The following is a 21,018-nucleotide window of genomic DNA, read 5'->3' on the forward strand; positions in this document are numbered from 1 at the left end:
CCCCCCCCCCCCCCCCCCCCCCCCGGGTCATGTCGAAAACTCCTTATGTTGAGCGCTACACCCATATATTAAATATTGAGCTAGCCGAGCGCTTGACAATTGAATCAGTCCTTTGAGCGTCGTATTATGTAGGTAGGGGCGATAATGCTTATTTTGATCCCTGCCCATTGAGCAGAAATAATACTTGTGCGGGGGATCATGCTTGTGGTGGTGGCTGGGGCAGGGCATCTTCCTCCTCGCGTCCGCCTGAGTCTCCAACCGTACGTTGGAGTCTGATGTTGCATATCCCTGCCCCAATGTGGTATCCTCGTAGCAGTTCATGTGCTTCTTCTGGTTGCTCCGTGTGCTGCGAGCGCTGCGTATGTCGCGGCAATCTGCACTCAACTGTTCCCAAGCCTGTTTGTTCCAAGGTTCGTTGTATCCCAGCCACAAGACTAGAAAGTTATTGCATCACTACTACTCTTGACGATGAACTATTCGTTACCCCAAGGAACAACTCAGCTTTATCACCAGCCACCAGCTGCAAACATCGAGTCTAGTCTGTACAGTACTACCAGGGTGTTGTGGTTAAGTCGACCGCCTAAAAGCTTTTGTCTTCGAAAGCAAAACGTCCTCCGTCCTTAATTTCTGTGTTTTCAAAACAGTTCCAGCTTGTGGGTGTACAATTCCATCTACAACCGTCCCTTTTCGCTACGGCTGAGTGCATGCTGCCTCGCAATCCATAACCACCACCCTCTGTACTCCCTTTCTTCCTCCTCCCTGAAGTGACAGATAATAGAGGTCTTAATTTGGCTTCTATCTTCGCACTGGTTACATATTTGCCCGTTGTTGCTGTGGTTGTTATAACTTGGTTAACTTCGTTTCGTAAAAAAGCTTAAAACAACATTTAGTTATCCAGTGCACAGCCGACCAAGATTCCACGGGCAAAGTCCAGATCATAATTTACGGGTGCCTCCAACAGCCAGCTGGAATTTTCGCGTCATTTTCCTCCTCCCTTCCTTGTTAAATTACAGCTTCCTTTCCCTAATCTCTGGGGGTTGGGTTTCTCATATACGTGATAATCAGAGAAGAAAAGGAAAAAAAAAAGTGTCTTAGATATATATATACCTAGTTCTGTCGTTCTACCCTTTTCAACCGCCACCGAGGCTACATCGAGCGAAGCCGTCTGAAAAAAAGCTAATTAGGAATTGAGTCTCGCCGAGAAGGAGTCCGAGACCCATTTGTCACCAATTATAGTTCCCGGAGCCCCGAGTTCTCCTATGCAACGCATATTCCGCGATTCTCCCATAGGAGGAGTCCTGGCATCGGTTTATCATCACAATACTCCCTACAAATAATCACTCTCTTATCACACTCATCGTCGAGTGGAGTATATAGAGCACCTGGAGCGCCCAGAGCACCGATCAGCGTCATCGTCGTCATCGTCATCTTTCTAAGCTGCATTCCAGTATCACCTTCCCTCGGCCGGTTTGACAAACTGGGATCCAAAGGAACCCTTAGAAACCTTGAATGGTTGGAGAAATCCACGCATGGCTAATAATGTCTCTGGCTACAATGCTCCCCATGACGAGCCCGTAGGTCGAAGCGAGAGGCCGCAACAACACTCATCTCTACCCCATACTCATTCCGACTACCCACGGTCTCATCATTCACATCTCTCCTCTGCCCGTTCGCATCCTTCTGCCCATCCAGACAGTGCCTTCAATAGACTCCGAATCCAACGGGCCGGAGAGCACCAAGATCTAAATACCTTCCCCGTCCCACCCATGTCCTCTGATGCTTCCAACTTCGCCGGCCCTCCACCCCCCCTTCACTCTCAGAGAAGGGCCCCAGCCGCACAAGACGCCAGTTACCCGCGTCTCACACGAACAACTGCGACTGCCACTTCGGGAAGAGATCATTTAAATCCAGCTGCAGCCGCAGCAGGAGGGATCGCAGGTTTCGGCGTTGGATTGGCTCATTCTGCAAATGGACGCCAGCGGAGCGGACCCGACGCCATGAGCGGTGCTCATGATGATGGCATGGGCATGGGAAATACCCAGTACAACTATGGCCCATCTGAGCGTGGTTGGGATGGGAACGGAAATGGAAATGGAAATGGAAATGGACACACGATAGGTTCTGATAATCCTTACGCCCCCTCAGGTTCGGGTATGCCCCCCACGGGCCCTTCTCGAATGACAGCCGCCAATGACTTTCATTCATCTAACATCGCTTTAGGCTCCGCGATGGATGGTCCTGGACAGACAACTCCCGGCCAGAGAAGCATTTACTCGAACAATAATGGACAGCAACAATGGAACCAATATGGAGGCGCAGGGGGCTTCTACGATGACCCCTATGTAAGACCTCCCCATAGCTCGTGGGGCCCCGTGAAAGCTGAACATATTAACCCCAATGATATCCTTGATGACGGGGACGATGGATTTATGCGCAATCCCCAAAGACGATCGATCCTAAGCCTTGGAAGAAACTCTAGCCATAACAGTCTGCCTGCCGGGGCTGCTGCTGCTCCTGGAGGCGCGATTCTCAAAGGCAGTCTGGGACGTGTTCAGGGTCCAAAGCCCGCCACGGGTGACCCCCCTGATTATGATATCGTTTCTACGGAAAAGAGTGAATGGCTAAATAACCAGAAACATGGCAACAAGAAACTTAAATGGATTGTTGGCATTATAATTGCCCTGGTAGTGGTTGGTGCTATCGTTGGCGGAGTGGTTGGTGGCGTTTTGAACGCTCAGCAAAACCGCTCAGGTGGTGGGAAGACTGCTAACCAGGACCTGGCTGAAAATGGGGACCTCGGAAAGGATTCTGCGGAAATTAAGAGCTTGATGGCTATGAACGGTTTGCACAAGGTGTTCCCGGGCATGGACTATACCCCCTGGGGCACACAGTACCCCCTATGCCTCAAATACCCTCCCAGTCAAAATAATGTCACGCGGGACATCGCCGTTCTCTCCAGGTTAACCAACACCGTGCGCCTTTACGGCACAGACTGCAACCAGACTGAGATGGTCCTCCATGCCTTCAAAAGATTGGAATTGACGGATATGAAACTCTGGCTGGGCGTGTGGATCGATAACAATGCCACGACAAATGACCGGCAGATCGAGCAGCTGTACAAAATCATCCAGGACACCGAGGACAAGTCGGTCTTCAAGGGCGTCATTGTCGGCAACGAGGTTCTCTTCCGCGGCAAAGATGGTGCGTCGACCTTAAGGACCATACCCTCGTTGAAAAATTACATTGAGAATGTCAAATCCCGGTTGAAAGAATTGAACGTCAACATACCCGTCGCCACGTCCGATCTTGGTGATAACTGGACCCTAGAGCTGGTAAGCGTATCCGATGTAGTTATGGCGAACGTGCACCCGTTCTTCGCCGGTGTGACCGCTGAAGAAGCTGCCGCGTGGACTTGGAGTTTCTGGCAGGAGCATAATGTTCCCTTGACCAAGGGCACGAGTAAGCCGCAGATTATCTCTGAAGTTGGCTGGCCCAGTGGGGGAGGCAATAATTGCTCGCCCGATCCGTGCCCGGACAGGACGTCTGGTTCCGTTGCTGGCATCGAGCAATTGAATAAGTTCATGGAAACTTGGGTGTGTCAGAGCTTGCTAAACGGGACGGATTACTTCTGGTATGAATTTTACCTTTTTTTTTTCCTACCAAAAAAAAAAAAAAAAAAAAAAAAAAAAAAAGACACATTCACTCTTCACTCTCCCCTGTTTGGATTCCCCGTTTTGCCATCCTACAACACATCCTTACAGCATCGTATCTAATTATCTCTCCGAAACAGGTTTGAAGCCTTTGACGAGCCCTGGAAAGAGATCCACAACGAGCCAGAGAAGGGAAAGGAATGGGAGGATAAATGGGGTTTAATGGATCCCGGCCGCAATCTGAAGGCCGGCCTGAAAATCCCTGATTGTGGTGGTAAGACCGCTTCATAAATATGGGAACGAAATTCCACATTCATTTGTATGCGTATATAATTCAGGAGGAGTTTTCTTTTCTTTTCTTTTTTTTTTCCTGTTTCCCAAAAACAACCAAAAGAAAAAAGTTACCCGTTTCCAACACTTGTACATCCCCTATTTTGCTTTACCGGCTTAATATACTTGCACTGGCAGAGGTTTCTCTTTCTCCTGTTATTCCAGCTTTCCTCTCCCTTATCAAGGCCGTCTATGCAGGAACCATCCCAACGGCTGATGTATGGGAGAGAAGAACCAGAGGGTCTTAATATACGGCATGCGTCCCTATTTCTCTTGTCATCTCCGCCTTTCTTTTTCCCGTCTTGCTCCTCGTTTGGCAATGCTGTATTCCATTTTTCATCATCTACTTGTATTGTGGGATCCGCCGCTAGTGTTCTCTTTCGTAAGTTTAAATAAGCGTGTAAAAATAACGTTGAAATATGATTTAAACTATACGATCCAGACCCCATAACTTAGCAAACAACATCCTCTCCATTCCCAGGGGAGCACCTTGTCCTTCATCACGGGTACATTATAATATCTCGTCGTCTCCCAGTACGGTCATCCTCGAGCATGTTTGAGCCTCATCGCTGGTTTCCTCTCAATCTGAACATAAACAGTATACGCAGAGCTGGATATTGCCTTTCAAATGATATCATGAAATCAGAGAGCCAGTTCGCAGCTTTGCCATACCACTACCAGCTTTTCCGCAAAGCCCGGCCTAAAACATATTTCTCTTTTCTTCGCTGAGCCACAAACTCTTGGGCTCTTTGGCCGTAGTATCACCTTAACTCTAAACTGGATTTAGGCGCAACATGCTTAGAAGGTATTAAGACATGCGGACAGCCAGCCCGTTCTCCACACTCGAATGTTACAAGTCTCAACTCTAATATTAATAATCAAGGGCTCGACTTCGGGGGTATTGGGCGTACACGGTATAGCCGCTGCTCCGGCCGGGCGGGCCGCACGTGATCAGCGTAGGCAGATTAGCCAGGCTGCTGCTGCTCCCTCCAATATTAGAAATTAAAGGAGTTCCAGATCTCTGCACGTGATCCCAAGTATTCCAGACTTCCCGACCTCCTGGAGACTATCTCACCTCCGGATCTTGCATTACCCGTACTAAAAAAAAAGGGGGGGGGGGGGGGGGGGTGGCTAGCAAGATCCTCTCACCAGAGGAGGAAAAAAGAGGGGCAATGTGGAGAGGGTATGAGAGAACCGAAAGAACAAAGTAATAAAATCTCCATATCTGTCAGCAACCCAGTTTATTGGTAATACCCAGAATTCCCCTTACACACCACAAGAGATAGTCTTGTAGGATAACGTCTTGGTGAATAATCCCCGATTGGTCGCTTACCCGTCTTGCGAAAGGCCGAGGTGTGCAACGATATACAAAGGCGAATCAATTCCAGAGCATTGGTCCCATGGATTCGCAGACTTTGACATCAAACGCAAATAAAATAGAGTGGAATTTGTGTTAAGGAAACTTGTCAAAACTTTTGCCAAAGGGATTGTGTGTGAGAGAGAGAGAGAGAGAGAGCCCTGTTGGACAACACAACATGGCTCTGTTTAGGGACATGGCGGGCATTCCGCCCTTGACTGCCTCGACAGCCGATAGTGTCCTTATTATCATCGATGCACAAAATGAGTACGAATAGCTCCCCCTCCCTCTCTTTATTTGCTCCCGTTATCCGTGAAAACGGAAAGGGACGAAAGATTATAAAATCTAGGCCTTCCGATTGGCGACCCTAGATTCGCAACTCCTGTTTCTAAACAAAAATAGATATGCAAATGGTGTTTTGAAAGTCAGCAATGTCGACTCGAGCCGGGCAGTCATTAAATCTCTCCTCGAAAAATACCGTGCCACTGCCAAAATCACGGGCAAGCAGAACGTCGTTCATATTGTACATAGGACGCCCGAGGGCGCTCCTGTTTTTACCTCTGGGACGCCGCTGGAGGACGAGTTTGATGAACTGAAGCCTCTGGAGGGTGAAAAGGTACGTTTCTTTCTTTCCTTCCTCCCATATCATTTTATCAGATGGAATTGGCCTTAGCAGACTGCGGTGTAGCGCCTGACAAGAAGATATTATCCCGGGCATAGGTTATCACAAAACGATTCCCCAGTTCCTTTGCGGAGACGGATCTTCACGAATACCTGCAGAGTCTCGGCGCGAAGAAGATTGTCCTCGTAGGGTATATGGCGAGTAATCCCACTTTCAAAGAAGTCGACACATCAAAAGATTGAAGATCGATGGGGCGCTACTGATGCGCATCATCCCGTCAAATTCTAGGCCCACGTTTGTGTTTCTACCACGGCTAGGCGGGCTGGCGAGCTTGCATATGATATCGTAATTGCCCAGGATGGGATAGGAGATCGTCCCCTTCCTGGATACTCAGGAGAAGAAATTACCAAGGTACACACATGCGCTTCACCCGCCCCTTGAGTTGGCTTCGGTGCTAAATAGTGTTGTATAGGTCGCACTGTTAGAATTAGCGGACTTTTTTGGAACGCTGGTATCAAGCAAGGACATCAACTAAGTACCCTGCGTTCACCGTTCGCTGGTTCGAGTTTTCTCTGAATTTCAACGGTGTTAATCAAGGTTGGCCCATCATTTGTGAATAATTTTGCAACCTTGGGGGTTGCAGTTTTATGTCCGCAAGCCTTCTCAATTCAAATTATCCAGCACCCGCAGCCTTCATCAATATAGTGTCCTGTAACACTAGCAATATGAAGCACTACGTATATGCGACGATAGTATCGCGTCAGGATTCTTCAGGTCTCCAAAATAAACTTGTCATCCAAAAAGCGTTTATATTTGAGTCGAATGGTGGAAGTAGCATTGACCGCCTCGTATTAAGGAATCCTGACAGGACGTTTTCTCTGGTATCAGGTCTAAGTCCACCATAAGTTAGTTTTATTAAATTGAACAATAATAGCCAGATATATATCATACAGTCGAACGAGGTTTTCACCGTCCAATGGCCCTCCAAAAAACAGGGCGGGGTTCGAAGAGAGCATAACCGAAAGGTGGGTCCTTTCTGCTCCGGGCGAATAAAGAAAAGTTCTCTCGTTGATCAGGGCAAAGCCCTTGGGGTCCTCAACGACATGGACACCGACGATTTCAAGAAGCTGTTTATCCAACATGTTGAAAACCGGATCCTGGGCGTAACAATCTTTGATGGCATTTGACAGTGTATCTTCCCGGGCTACGAGTCATTGAATATTCTGTCGATCAGCTCTCTTGTAAATTGTAGATCCCATCAATCAACCCTCGGACCATCCAACGTTTAGGCTCGCTGATTGAAAACGCACCAAAATATTCCAGAATAGTGACCAATGCAGCCAGCTGGTATAGAGATACAGCCCTGCGATCAACCCAGCCCCCTCTCAGGAAACCACTGGGACTCCCTAGACCGACACAGACACATTTGTCGATTGTCCGCAAAGCGCCAGTACTAAGCGCGGTACCAAAGATTTCCCTCAAGGCCTTCCAGCTCTGTGACTCCTCCCAGACCCTTTTGTGCCATTCAAACTGCTTTTTTAGTCTCTTGAGAGACAAGCCATCAGGGGCTTCAGCGGGTGCTAATACGTCCCGGACGGGGGGTAGGCATGGTTTGTTACCTGTCGTATGTCGGGTAGTCGTGATGTGAGTCCAGCCGTCGTCATCGTGGACCTGAACTCGCTTTGGCTGGCAAGACCTCCCTTTCTTTCGTGCGGAGGACTGGCGCATCTCCATCTATTGATTGCCCGGCCACGCAACGGGGTAATTAATAAACGTTGTTGTTCCCACGATACACTTGTGAAAATTCCAAGGTGTTTAGAGCTCATTCAAGCTCCAAGGGCTTCATGGAAGCTGAATCTGGCTTAGTCAACTTTTAGCAGCTAACTAGTTAACTATAGCCAAAACGAGGACCTGCCAAGCAACCCCAAATCAAGTCTCCTCTGTGCTGAGTATGCAACATTCGCTGTTCAGTCTTTCTCTTCTTCTTCACTTCATCCCCCTGATGAACAAAAGTGAGCTTATAGTTGAGAAATTAATTGGGTGCCCTACGACTAATTAATTGGTAATCCAAGCAATCATTCTTTCTCTTTTCTGATACATGATATTCCACTCTCGGCATTGAATCTCTGGCGGATTTGAACGCACATGATAAATTTTATGACTTTTGAGTTCTTCGACTATGCTATATAAATATTGCATATAACTACCAGTGCATATTTTATTCTTATAATCACTCAATCAAGATTACTTTTGCATTTCTGATTTTAGTTATGATACATACCCATTCCACAATCGAGAATAAGTTAGGACCCCGACCGACAAGAAGACATTCGAGACGTACCCTTAACGACCAGCACGGACGGCATGATTAGAGGAAATGAGCCCGAGGCATGCATTAGATATTCGCTTATTGGTGGATAGATATATCGCATGAAAACGATTTCCATGACTCCTCTGAGACTGGTGATCTGGTATTTAGAACTTTAGAACAGTTGGAGAACCAATAAATTGAAGGAAGAGAAATCAACCGCAGGGAAGGGTTTAATGTGGTGAATGGATGAGAGCCTGTGATATACGTGAACCTCTAGGCTGAAGATACGCTATGATGAAATTAGACCCGCTATCAAGGGATATATTTACAATGTCATAGCATTAATGCATTGAGATAACTTGTTATGATATTTCTGGACAGTCCCGCCCACTTCATTGGATACATTTTATGTCAGCGATCGTGTCTTAACTTTACGCGGTTATCGTTTCAAGCCCGCGGCTCTACTCACACAATTCTCCTCCAATCTCCGTGTTTTGGTAGCTTGTTCTGTAAGGCTTCATTCAAGCATAGAGCTCGCGCTGCCATGGAGTGACTCGCTATGGAGCAGCTGGTTTGTAACCACGACCAAAAGCATGGCAGGCTCTATTAAATAGTGCTTCACAGGCTTGGAACAAGTTACTGATCTTGAATGACCTGCTGCTGCTAGTTAACTTACAGCCGCGATAGCACCCACGAAATTATCTCAATAAAATCGATTCATGGCTCAATCTTTCTCTCGTCGGAAATTTATGTCCTGGGAAGCCAAGCCATGGGCGCTAAAGCCCCTCTTCTGCCCTGATCATACGCTGGCTCACTTCCAGCGATCCCTTGGGATAGTGCGGGCGCTTCTTTGAACAAAGCTTTGGACGCATGGAAAGCACCAATCAAGTCAGGGTTGATATGCATCAACAACCAATTCTTCACATTCAGCCATCCAATCAGGATATCCAACCTACAGGTCATGTTTCTTCAAAATCGGAAGATCTTGTTGCTGATTTGCGGAAAATGTGACACGGTTTCCTTAGCCTAACCTGCAATCCCAGTCGCTGCAGTTTTAGTGGCCGGTTCAAAGGTTTGACTTGCTGTATTCCGCGTAGGGGAACGGGCATGATCCCCCTCCCCGTCGCAGTTTGCATTGCTGCGTTCTGGCTTCGTGATTGGTATTTTGTGAATAATGGTCTTCGGTGACTCCTCAGATTGATTTGCACCATGGCCAACGGTGCATCCATATCAATTGGCTCATATCATGGGGGAAGAGGCGATTGGGAAGGGCTCTTTGGGAGGCCCATGGGTCGTCAACCCACCCCCGATCTCTTCTCTCTATTTTGTCCCCTTCTCCCCTCTGTGTTGATCTATCGTTGGACTGTAATTTTGTAGCCCGTCGAACATCCTGCCAAGGGTGGGCTGAATTGTGAACTCTCAACCTTGTCACCTCCCACTTTCCCCTCTTTAAGGCCTGCGCAACCCACCAAACCGGAGTGTTGGTAGTGTCTGATTGTACCAGTTCGACTCTACTACCGTTCGTCGTCGTTGCCGTTGCTGTCACCGTCGCTGTCGTTGTCGTTGACACAGCCGTTACTGTTTTCGCAACTCATCTACGCTGATTGATGCGACATTGGTAATTTTTGGGAATCAGATTAGCAGTGAAATGGAATGAATATTTAGAATTTAATTTTGACCAAGAAACTAGATCAGTGAAGATCGAGTCGCCAAGGTTTCCCCTTGATTAAAGCGACACTTCTTGGATATTCTATATATCATTTCTACTTCCCCTTCATATATATCCGAACACAAAATGCGGCGAAGTCAGTCGTTAAAGCCCTGGTGGGCAATCCTCCTCATCACCTTTTTCGCTTCGTCGGTCACGGCTCATACTGTCATCACCTATCCCGGATGGAGAGGAAACAACCTCCACTCCACTGGAAACATGAGCTCTTTACAAGGCATGGCTATTGCAAGATCACCAAATAATGAATCGGAATTGCTATATCCTCTAGGGATGCAATGGGCCTATCCATGTCCGTATTGTTTTTCCCCTCATAGCATCTGGTCTACGGGAAAGTTTCCATTTTTGAATACCAGCGTTTCTAACTAGTTATGTAAAACTTATTTAGGTGGTGGAATGCCAGTTACACAGAATCGAACGAAATGGCCCGTTAAAGGGGGTGCGATTGCCTTCCAACCTGGCTGGTTTCCTGGCCATAAAACTGCCTTTATCTACATGAATATGGGATTCGGAACTATTGCTCCCAACATGAGCCATCCGATGATTGCCCCATTTCAATTAATCGGACCTACAAAAGAGGAATATCCCGGCACGTTTTGCCTTCGGCAAGTTGCGCCCCCCGCAGGTTTCGAATACAACGTTGGTGACAATGTGACAATACAAATCATCGAAACTGCCATTCATGGTGCTGCCCTTTATAATGTATGTTGATTTAAGGGATTTTCTTTCGATATCTGTGGCGACATGAAAACAGCTTCTTTGTGTCTAACTGAAATCCGTTCTACAGTGTGTCGATGTTACATTAGCAGAACCCGGCGATGTCGAAGAGGTGACCAGAGAAAATTGCTTTAACTCATCTGAATTATCAGCCAGATACATTTTTGCCATGGATATCTCAAATGCCGCTTCCATTGTTTCATCACCAAGAATGAGTCTCGTTGTCGTTCCATTGCTGCTGGCCGGCTCTTTTGCCCTCCTGTTTTAGAAGGGTATTTCTATTTTAATTTGATCGTGCCACCTTTATCACCCATATCTTGTGATTAACTTGGAACTCCACCTTCCTATCACTCTAATTTCGGATAGTTTTACCTTATTCTCCATGTTGTTTTATACCTCACCCGGCAAAGCGTGTTCGGTAGGTGTTCGTCATGCCGGCTGTTTTCTTTTTATACTGTATCCACCCCAACCCCCTTTCCTTTTGCAATAGGATGTCATTTGGGTAAGTTGGAGGTTATTTAGCCAAAAATACAATACAACACTCAAAAACTATTCAAATTCTTTAACCCCTCGCTCAGCTTTTCACCTGTTAAATTCCAAGTGCCATGTTTACGTCCTTGGAAACATGTCTTGAAGTATGGAGCCAGTGTTCATTAGCACTCGACATAACAGTTGACAAGTTCCCTTCTATCTCACTTCGGAAAAAATACGACTGGAATACTCAATCGTAACGCTAGTTATGTCTATAATGGCTTCTGAAGTTCTTAAAAGACCAAAGGCACAAGGGATATTCCACCGAATGGTCACCCCATGGCAACTATACAGGCGACATCGAGCTCTGGTATTCCCAACTCCTTTATAGATAAAACATGGTCCACAATTTTCCTATCCAGTCCGTATAAAGCAAATATGGTTGAAATTTTTCTCATAGGCTGAGAGATTGTCTGGCATTAACGTGAATGGGCAGTACACTTCCTCCATGGAGCAATGTGTCACAACTTCTAAGACTTTACCTATGTCCGGCACACGATTATATGAGACGGTAGCTGGTACCATTCTATGGAATGTGGAGCGTGATAAAACCATTTTCATGAATGTCATTGTGATAAATATGAAGTTCAAGACATCTAACTTGCATAGTTAGCAACCAGCATCATCACCACCAACGAAACCTTGAAGATTCGCGCATTTCTTATCCCAAACTACGTATCAACTCCAAGATGCCTTTGGCAACCTGTTCCGTCGCCATCTTTTCCACGACACAAGGCTCCTGATAAGTTCCCCAATCCTGGCGCCAAGAAAAATGCGATTGGGCACTCTATTTTCTTCCCGGAAAAGATGCCGAAGTACTTCCAAATCGCTAGCCGACAGCCATGCATGATAGATAATTCTGGACGTCGGAAACATCCTCATGTGCCATGGCTGTTGCTATTGCTTCTGGCATGGTTGCATCCAGCGGCATGATGTAGTAATACGGCATCTTTGCGAGCTTGGAAGCGCTCCATGATGTGAGAGGGTGTGGCTTGTTTTTTGACCATGAGCCGCTTTTGAGATGTAAGTATCCCCTGAGGAATTCGTGGAGACCATGAGGTGGGTTGGTCATTTCTGAAATTGCTGGTTCGGTTGAGTAGTACCATTTGTAATGCTTACGGCCAGCGTGCCAGCTCTGCATGGATGTCTGGGGACGAGGGTGCTTTTCCCTCTGCCGTTTCGGTGGTCTGGTCTATTTTATTGTTGAAGAAAACCGGTCGTGCTAGAGCACACAGCGCCGCTTGAGACTGCGCCAAAGTCATGTCCTACCAGACACTTGACACTTTTGATATCCCAAGGAGTGAACAAGGGTAAGAACGTCGCGGATCAGGTTTTATGCAGGAGAAGCTGTCAAGGTCAATCAATACCTGCGAATTCTCGGGTATCCCAGCATGTTGTACGGCCATAGCCGCGTTGATCAGGAGCAACAACATGATAGCCTTGCGTCCGCTAGTAATGGCATGACTTTCCGCCATGAAAAAGCCAGCTCGTGGAAGCCATGCAGTAGCACAATTAAAGGCCGGTCCCTGGCGGGTGTATAGCCGGCTTCAAGGATGTGGAAGGATAAGCCTATTGGGCTGGTATCAATTTGCGTTGAGGAGACCCCTTTTGGGAGCAGGAGTGGGGGGAGTGGTGGATCTAACATTACTTCTTTTTTTTTTTTTTTGGAGGGCCCAGTTTGACAGCTAGATTCAGCTAACGCAATCTATCACTCTAATATGTTTAAAATGATGCAGAATATCTTCCGTTCCGAATTCCAATTCGGGTATTGCCCCCATAGTCTTGTAGCCTAGACGAACGGAATGGTGAGCCTCGGGATCATGCTGTAGCTACGTAAGAAACCCCACATATGGCGTTTTATGTCATGTCAGGTTCCATGTTTATTCTCCGGGCGATTCCGCTCGGTACCAGACCGATTATGTAACTTATCCATCTGGAAATTCGATACTCTTTGCTCTCAGTTCATTGGCCCTGGTCGTTACAATGGCATGTTTCTAGAGTGTCATCAAGAGGTCAGGTAAAATTGACCCAATTCCTCTCATCTTTATCTGAGAGTATCTCTAATATATTTAGCCTGTAAGATGGGTGTGCGGAGTATACTCCTTTTACCGATTCTCTCCTATGTCTTCCTCGCACATAGCAAGCCCACCGTGAACGTCGCGATGTCCTACGAATTACTTATACTTAACCTCGTTGGTGGTGGTTCTCAGCTCTTCAAAAGGCATAAATACAACAACACCTTCCGCTCCTTTCGAGCGTTTCTCTTCCTCTGGGCTTCACATCCCTCAAGCGACACTGTCTCTACTCTTTTCCGCACGTCTTGTTCACACTGCTTCATTTCAATCTCTCTGTACTAGTCACTACATCTCTTTACCGTCTCTGCTTCCTCCTGCTATACAGATAAACAAGTTTTCCCGAATGAACTTGCCACTGGAAGTCCTCCGGACGCAACCATGGAGAGTCGACGCGACCGGGAGATGATAGGCGAGGAGCCCACCCGAGATGAACACCGCGCGAGAGATGTCGTCAGATTGAATCAATTCCAGGTCATAGGCGAGAAATATGCTGACGCCACAACTGTTGCTACAAATCATGTTCAGCACTTCTGGGATCAATGAGTCCCATGCATATCAGATTCATGATAGAATCTGCTGACATCTCTTTGTGAAGACACTGTACATTTATGAGTGTTGATGCCCCACTCATAACCTTTCCGCATGTATGGACGAGAACTTCTGAGTCTATGCTGATTGATTTCAACATCACCAAACAGAGCACAATCTGAGCTGAACGGAAATCCCTTCACCTGCTCTTTAAGAGGGAGACAAGGTCGAAGTATGGATGAAGAAATAGAAATGTATTGGAGCGGCGAAGGGGTTCAAGTTGAGAAGAGCAGCGATATTGCGCTAAACCCGATTTGGAAGAGGCTGGCCTCGACAAAGGGAGTTAGTTCCCCACCGTGCGGTAAAATACCTAGCTAGACACACACTCACTCACTCTGCAAGGAGTTCTGGCCGGCGAGATAATTTTTTCGTGCCATAGAAAACCGGTTTTTGTCCCCAGGTAGCGCTTTTCCGAGAAGGATTCAGGATCCCATGGAATTAAGCCCCTTGGTGGCAGTTCCAGTTCCAAGGTAGGAAAAACAGAAACCTATGAATTGGGGAGAAGAAGCAATTTCAGACGGATAAGAGATAAGAAAAGTTTTGTGTATCTATCCCCATGTGGAGCTGGAGATTTCGCATCTCGATCAGGTGATCTGGCAGGAGTTTAAGACTCTCGAGGTTCCACAACTTTATTATGTTTCCATTAATCTTTTTAGTCTTCTACAGGAACTTTGAATATGATGATGTTTGAGAGGGTAGACAGACAAATTTCATTTTACATTCATCATTCATAAGTATTTTATCCATCTTTTTTTAAGACATTTGTAATTCTTTGTATATAACTGTAAGTTACGGGGCATTGATGTCATTCATGCCCATCCCAAAAGTGACGACACCAACCTCCCATCCCTCTTCTTCGCTCATCTCTGGTCAGCTTATTTAGACAACTCACTATTAGTTATTTTACAATCTTCTGCCACAACCAAAACCCTCACAATAATTTTGCTTTTCCAAGCCATCGTATCACTTCTCATTTCTTAGCTGCCCGGTGCAGTGTTTCTTGTTCCTTTGTTGGGTGACCAGATGGAGCGCGGCGGGTCCCTACGATGATGATAGTAAAGAAACTAGTTAGCTAACTAACCCAACGAAACAGCCTGCGAATAAGTCATTTCTCCATGAAGCTCTAATAACTCAAAGCTGAAAATATTGCCCGAGGTGCCTCTGTTCTCAACCAAGCTTCGTTGTACAGTCGTTTTAGCATCTCGAATGCGCTGCGGCTATTCCTCCCATGGACGGTAACCTCTCCTGGCAAGTAAACCTCACACTATGTTCCGTCGCAAAAGAGCCTCTGCGCATGCGGTGAGTTACTCCACATGTCTGTCCCGAATTGAACAGTTTTGGGAGCCTGTCCCACACCAGGCCGCAGCCTCCCAACCACCCTCCTATCTATTTCCCTTTTTTTGCTGCGGACCTACATGGTTACTGATGCAAGGGTCGCATTGTCTTTAGCCCATAAATTCCAATCCGTCTCTCTCCGCCCAAACAGCCGCTGTTCAGGCATTTAGAGCTTCCCAAGCCAATGCCAACATATCTACAGCCGCTGCGGCAACAGCCCTCCGCAGACATACACCTACCCCTACCTCCGTTGAAAACGTCCAGACGAAACGTATGCTAGAGAGGCAATTGTCCACAGGTAGCGGGAAAGAAAAAGGAAAAGCGGCTCTCCCTCATTCTCAAAATGGACGGATATATCGGGCAAGTAGTTTCGGTTCGATGACAACCAGAACTTTTCGTGAGCAACCCCCCGCTCGTGCGGCTTCCGTCACTGGATCTTCCTCGATAGAGATAACCCCTGTGCCACCAATCCCTGAGCACCACACACCGCATCGACGAACCGTCAGCCTGGATTCTCCCTATAGAGCGATCCATCCTCCTGATAGGACAGGCCAAGGCGGCGGCACAAGTCCCAGACGGTCGCCAATCTCACCTAACAGTAGCTCCCCTCGAGCATCTCTAGCATCTCTAGCATCTCGAGCTTTAAGTAGTCTTCCGGAACTGGAACGAGAAGGCAGCAGGAGCTCGATTAACTTTTCCTATCCAACACATGCGCGCCCTAACTCTCCACTGCAATCGCCGACAAAAATGTTTGTCGCGAAATCTCCAAGCCCTGATGTTGGAAGATATCCAGAGGAGAGGCCTGTTCAAAACCCCAACGTTCCTCGAGCATCCGAAATTACACCTCCTGCTCTAACTGTGGCTGCGAAGGAAACTCGATCTTACAGAGATCTGCTAGCGGGTGATACTCTATGTGGCGAATCGGAATGGAAGTCGCCTTTGAGTGGATCTACCTATGCGATTGCTGAAAGGGAGACGGTCGATTCTCCTAAAGAACAAGATTTTGATCAGATAGAGCAACCTCATCCTACGGATTTAAGTTCACAATTGGATGGAGCCGATCCAGATCGTCATCCTTCACCCAAATTAGCCCTCCTGAAAGTGCGAATCCTTGCACAGAATGAAGATCGAGAACTTCAAATGGTGGAAGAAGGCACTGAGATAAACCATATAGTGGTAGATGACCCTAGAGGTTGTGATCTGGATACATCTACGAAAAACGCCAAGTTACCCAAAAAGCAGGCGCTTGATCGTTCTATAGTTGGTAGCAATGGCGACGAGGGGCCTTTGTCAGCTTTGCCCACGATCAATACATCGCTATCACCAGGTATTAGCACTGTGCAATATATTCCTTCAACGACGCCATTGCAGACCATCTCGCATGACATCGTGAGCTCCAGTGTCCCAATTCCTAACGGCGAAAGACTCCATTCGCTTAGCCCTAACCGCATCACACGTTTCTCCTCCCACCTTGCTGTTCCGATTACAGGGGAGAAGCTCCACGACCCACCTCCACGTTCTATGTCCCCTGCGAAATCAGCGTTAAAACATCCAAGTTCTCCAACAAGTCCGGGCGGCCATACGAACAATCAATTCAAGTCATCAATTAGGGCACTCAGTGATTCTTCAGATGATGCTTCAACACAATCCGATGATGGTCGAAGGGCGGAGGTCAAAAATAGAGTCCCTAGAGTCAGCTTCGAAGATGAACCCGAGGTAGTGGGGACAGCTGCCACGCCGCCAATATCTCCAGAGGTACACTTTTCCGCAAGCCCTCAGTGGAAGCCGGGATCAAAATATTCAAGCTTCATAAAGAACGGTAACCGCCTTTATGTGAGTTATGGGCATGGTGAGGATGTGTTCGATGAAGTGATGAAACCTCGGCCTCCGCTCCCTTCGTTTGACAGTGTGAGGGGAAGAAGAAGGTTCCAAGTCGAGGATCATGATGAGCGACAGCTCCATGGCTTTCCTCCTCCGAGCACACTCCAGGATTCTAGTGACAGTGGATTTCGTGGAATGTTAAACCAGAGTCAGAGCAAACATACCCGTTCCCACGACACTATCTCTCTCACTCCTGGTGATCCAATACCCCCCGAGGTCACATCAGTTGAAGGGACAGGTTATGATTCCATATCTGAACATAGCTCATCTAGCGATGATTTGACGAATCTTGACGAATTTGCTTCGAAAGGTGATAACCCTACTGGTTTAGCTCCTTTGGAGGCACAACCACACCCCAGCAATACCAAGGAGACTCAGCATGACACTGTTGGAATCCCTAGCCAGAGCGAAAACGTCCCCGTCATTTCAGTTCAGCTAGCTACACCAGCTGCTCCTACTGATGAAAAGAGTAGCAATGAATGGGGGAGGATACCAGGAGAGTTTCCTCCCCCATCGCCTCCAGGGGAAGACGAAATACCTGATCAACCTATGGTCGATACGCGACAACAAAGCCCCGTTACCCCAGACTTTGGCACTTCTTCCAACACATTTTTAATTCAATCCGTGGATGATGATGATGAATCTGACGATTCCGGCGAGAGTGTTTATAGTGATGCCGCTGAAAATTTGGCAGAGATTGAAGGCGATGTTTTCGGCTCCATAGATGCAATCGTTGATAGTCCCGTCTCTCATGTTTCCAGCCATTCTCATACTTCCCCCCCCGACAGCCCTACTCGTTCGAAGGCGGATAAAAAGAGGCCACCAGAGTTGCCCCTACAACACGCTGATCCCCGCAATTCTTCTTCTCCAGGAACTGTATATATAAGCTCCCAGGAGGCTTCGAATTTGTCAGCCTCCAGTGGAAATACGGAGGAAATAGAAGGTAGCAATGACCTGCGCAATCCTGAAAGACAGCGGATGCTCTCTCCCAGTCAGGAACCCGTCTGCGCAGCTTTTACCGGTACGACCTCCTCGTCATTAAACTCGAAACCGGCACAATCACAATTGGAACACATCACATGCAATGGGCAACACACCCATACTTCAAAGGAGAGTGACAATGTTACCAGCAAGCAAAAAGAGCCAAAATTACGATCCCCTAAAGAAAATCCAGGTGGTCCGACAACCTACCGCAAACAGGAGACCTCTTCACAAACACCTAAAGGTCCTTCAGCAAACAAACTCTATGTAAATGGTAATGTTCATCCATCTGATGTAGAGGAAAACTGGGATTTTGGATTCACCTCAAAACATCATACTCAAGCCCGTGCATATGATAGCGATTCCTCCAGCAGCTTCAAGGGCGCCAAGAGTCCACCACAGAGCACCACGCATTATTTTTTGAGACGCACGATGAGAAACACCTCTGACAACAAGCCACAATCGTCGGGCGGGTATCATGTTGCTGTTGGACGACGATCAACGACGCCTCCTAATTCGTTTTCTTCGGATCGCAACGCCCCAATGCGAAAAACGTTACGTGACCCAAGCAGCGGATTCCATACGAAAGCATCGTCGATTTCTGCCTTTGGAAAACACTCGAAAGTCAAGGGTATCGCAACTGGATTGAGCCCCCAAGCAGGGAAGAAGCTGAAATCTCGCTTTGGTCATCCGAGCGATGATGAGGTCGGCTTGAGATGTTCATTCCGTAGCCGTTATGACGACTCGAGCGACGATGAGGTAGTCCCTATGAAATTCAGTCCAGTTCGCGGTATCCCTAAACTAAGGGGCAAGGTTGACGGAGATTCTACAGATCTCGACGATAGCTCGGACAATGAGATTCCTGAGATTCCTCAAAAGGTCTTAAGACGACCTTGCTTCCAACATCCGTTAATAATTCCAAGCACCACGATAACTAAACCGGTACCTGCATTTGAGGCTAATATGGACAGCGCTACAACCGCAGACGCTACCAACCGGTCAACCAATGATGTGCCCAAAGGGCCTGGGGTTTTTGTCTCCCAGCTTCCGAAAAGGCAACGGGGTATTTTTAGTAGACTTAGTATCTCAGTTCATAAAAGCGGCGGTGATAATAAAATCCGAAAGTCCGAACTCGATAGTGCGGCAAGGCGTGATACTCCACTGGAACGTTCACTCATGGAACTCCGACGGAATAGAAGCTTAACGACCACGAACCACTGCGGTGACAAACCTCCCCAATCCGCTTTTGCAACAGGCACATCTGAAAGATATGCTGAAGCTACAACCGAAAAGCAAACCGACATCCAAAAATCCTCTGATATCCTGGAATCCAGTTCATGGCCATTACGATCTCATCACGGTAGCAACACCGTACCAGAAGGTGCTTCCGCTCCTCCACCTATTCATGAAAACAGCGAGCCAGACCAAGAACAGCCATATACCTCCGATGGCATGGCGAAAAGGAACGGGAGCATCAATTTCAACGCTTCAATTGCTGGAGCAGTCACTGGATCAACACCTGGATCAACTGAGTCTTCTAACTGGGCATCACGTTTCCGTCCACGGAAACACACACGTTGGGGAACGGACAGCACTGTCGGCGGGGAACACCCCGGTTCTTCGATACAATCAGATGTAAGTTCGTCAGTTCTTGGCTCGGGTGAGAAGAAGAAGAAAAAGCTTTTACTGCTCAGAAAGGCGCTGGGAATGAGCAAATGAAAAAAAAAAAAAAAAAAAAAAAAAAAAAAAAAAAAAGAGAGAGAGAGAGAGAGAAAGGAAAACATATTCATTCTGGCTGTACCCTGGATTTCGCGCTGCTGCTCTGCTTACAAGGCATGATATTTCCTTACGATATATGATTACACTCTATTTGCCACCCTTCTAATCTTCCTATATAATTTTCATTTCCTTATCTATTTCTATCCTCTTCGTTTCTCTTTTCTTCATTGGATTAAGTTGTCTGATACCATTTTGTTTTCTTGTGAAGGATACCAATATATTCTTGTTCTTTAAAAAGCAGCGATATCTTCCATTACCCCCCCTCCCCCTTTGTTATTTTACTGGATTTGTATTAGCTCGGAATATTAGTTTGGCTTGGTTGTTTCTGTTGCTTGGACGGACGGGACGGACGGGACGGACGGACAATATATGACGAATTTGCGCTTTGAAATACGAAGTTGCAAAGTATGGTAGTTCATTTGCTTTTCATCTGTTCGTTGATAGATTGATTTCATTCTCGTTCTAATCTCTCTATACGTTTACACATCTCGCGCTGTCGATGGACACCGTCTTGTTATCTCTTTGGCTCTCCGTTCCATAGCTCTTGATGAGCGTTAATCCTAATAATTTTTTTAGCATCGTGTTTCGGCATTAAAAATTAATTGTGTTCATTGTTTTGCTGGTAGCTGGTTCTGAATGATTCCGTTGACGCAATTCAGAGGTTGCTGATCCAATCACAGAATCCGTAGTTATGGGTGTTCCCGGCTCCTACGGCAATGCTTTACTTGGATATCCACAATCTCTTTCAAGTTTTAAAAGAAGAAAAGTCTGTGTTTGACATGCTAGTTTTCGTTATCAAAAGGTGATGTCAGCAGCACCAGTGGCACATTCAACTTCACCAAATCGAGCTGATAATACAGCAAGCCGCTAGACCAAGATGGTTCTGAGCCAATGACGAGCCCTCATAACAAGTTCCTCCTGGAGGATGGAACACGCCAAGGACCCACCTAGTGTCAAATAGATGTCTCCGCTTTTTTTATTTTTTTATTTTTTTATTTTTTTATTGGCATGTTTGACTGAAACTTGGAACAAGGAGTCTGGCCAGTGCAAGAACTACTAGGGCGGTTGACGTAGCAACTGAGTGGAGAATTGGACCAATCTTTTGCAGCGGCTGGTACCGAATAACCCGAGGTTA

At 46.9% G+C, this 21,018-nt stretch overlaps 9 protein-coding genes across 9 annotated transcripts; 6 read left to right on the forward strand and 3 right to left on the reverse strand.

Moving 5' to 3' along the window:
* Nucleotides 1–1,529: 1,529 nt before the first annotated feature.
* On the forward strand, nt 1,530–3,941 carry PAAG_04082 (endo-beta-1,3-glucanase; the record flags this gene model as incomplete). Its single annotated transcript, XM_002793764.2, has 2 exons — nt 1,530–3,631; nt 3,791–3,941. 2 exons carry the CDS (start codon nt 1,530–1,532, stop codon nt 3,939–3,941), a joined length of 2,253 nt encoding a protein of 750 aa, XP_002793810.1.
* A 1,574-nt stretch (nt 3,942–5,515) lies between these two features.
* Nucleotides 5,516–6,494, forward strand: PAAG_04083 (hypothetical protein; the record flags this gene model as incomplete). The annotated part of the gene is made up of 5 exons (XM_015845158.1): nt 5,516–5,604; nt 5,740–5,953; nt 6,058–6,180; nt 6,248–6,370; nt 6,432–6,494. The coding sequence occupies 5 exons, from the start codon at nt 5,516–5,518 to the stop codon at nt 6,492–6,494; spliced, it is 612 nt and encodes a 203-aa protein (XP_015699384.1).
* A 225-nt stretch (nt 6,495–6,719) lies between these two features.
* Nucleotides 6,720–7,693, reverse strand: PAAG_04084 (hypothetical protein; the record flags this gene model as incomplete). The annotated part of the gene is made up of 3 exons (XM_015845159.1): nt 6,720–6,849; nt 6,911–7,163; nt 7,270–7,693. The coding sequence occupies 3 exons, from the start codon at nt 7,691–7,693 to the stop codon at nt 6,720–6,722; spliced, it is 807 nt and encodes a 268-aa protein (XP_015699385.1).
* A 1,536-nt stretch (nt 7,694–9,229) lies between these two features.
* Nucleotides 9,230–9,499, reverse strand: PAAG_11803 (hypothetical protein; the record flags this gene model as incomplete). Its single annotated transcript, XM_015847385.1, has 1 exon — nt 9,230–9,499. One exon carries the CDS (start codon nt 9,497–9,499, stop codon nt 9,230–9,232), a length of 270 nt encoding a protein of 89 aa, XP_015702977.1.
* Nucleotides 9,500–10,065: 566 nt separating this feature from the next.
* Nucleotides 10,066–10,981, forward strand: PAAG_04085 (hypothetical protein; the record flags this gene model as incomplete). Its single annotated transcript, XM_002793767.1, has 3 exons — nt 10,066–10,288; nt 10,385–10,698; nt 10,784–10,981. The coding sequence occupies 3 exons, from the start codon at nt 10,066–10,068 to the stop codon at nt 10,979–10,981; spliced, it is 735 nt and encodes a 244-aa protein (XP_002793813.1).
* Nucleotides 10,982–11,461: 480 nt separating this feature from the next.
* PAAG_11804 (hypothetical protein) lies at nt 11,462–11,857 on the forward strand (the record flags this gene model as incomplete). Its single annotated transcript, XM_015847386.1, has 2 exons — nt 11,462–11,554; nt 11,645–11,857. The coding sequence occupies 2 exons, from the start codon at nt 11,462–11,464 to the stop codon at nt 11,855–11,857; spliced, it is 306 nt and encodes a 101-aa protein (XP_015702978.1).
* A 216-nt stretch (nt 11,858–12,073) lies between these two features.
* On the reverse strand, nt 12,074–12,719 carry PAAG_04086 (epoxide hydrolase; the record flags this gene model as incomplete). Its single annotated transcript, XM_015845160.1, has 2 exons — nt 12,074–12,436; nt 12,612–12,719. The coding sequence occupies 2 exons, from the start codon at nt 12,717–12,719 to the stop codon at nt 12,074–12,076; spliced, it is 471 nt and encodes a 156-aa protein (XP_015699386.1).
* Nucleotides 12,720–13,325: 606 nt separating this feature from the next.
* Nucleotides 13,326–13,862, forward strand: PAAG_04087 (hypothetical protein; the record flags this gene model as incomplete). Its single annotated transcript, XM_015845161.1, has 2 exons — nt 13,326–13,566; nt 13,645–13,862. 2 exons carry the CDS (start codon nt 13,326–13,328, stop codon nt 13,860–13,862), a joined length of 459 nt encoding a protein of 152 aa, XP_015699387.1.
* A 1,311-nt stretch (nt 13,863–15,173) lies between these two features.
* PAAG_04088 (hypothetical protein) lies at nt 15,174–19,823 on the forward strand (the record flags this gene model as incomplete). The annotated part of the gene is made up of 2 exons (XM_002793770.1): nt 15,174–15,206; nt 15,357–19,823. The coding sequence occupies 2 exons, from the start codon at nt 15,174–15,176 to the stop codon at nt 19,821–19,823; spliced, it is 4,500 nt and encodes a 1,499-aa protein (XP_002793816.1).
* Nucleotides 19,824–21,018: the final 1,195 nt, after the last annotated feature.

Source organism: Paracoccidioides lutzii, assembly GCF_000150705.2.
Source record: "Paracoccidioides lutzii Pb01 unplaced genomic scaffold supercont2.10, whole genome shotgun sequence".
Taxonomy (NCBI): domain Eukaryota; kingdom Fungi; phylum Ascomycota; class Eurotiomycetes; order Onygenales; family Ajellomycetaceae; genus Paracoccidioides; species Paracoccidioides lutzii.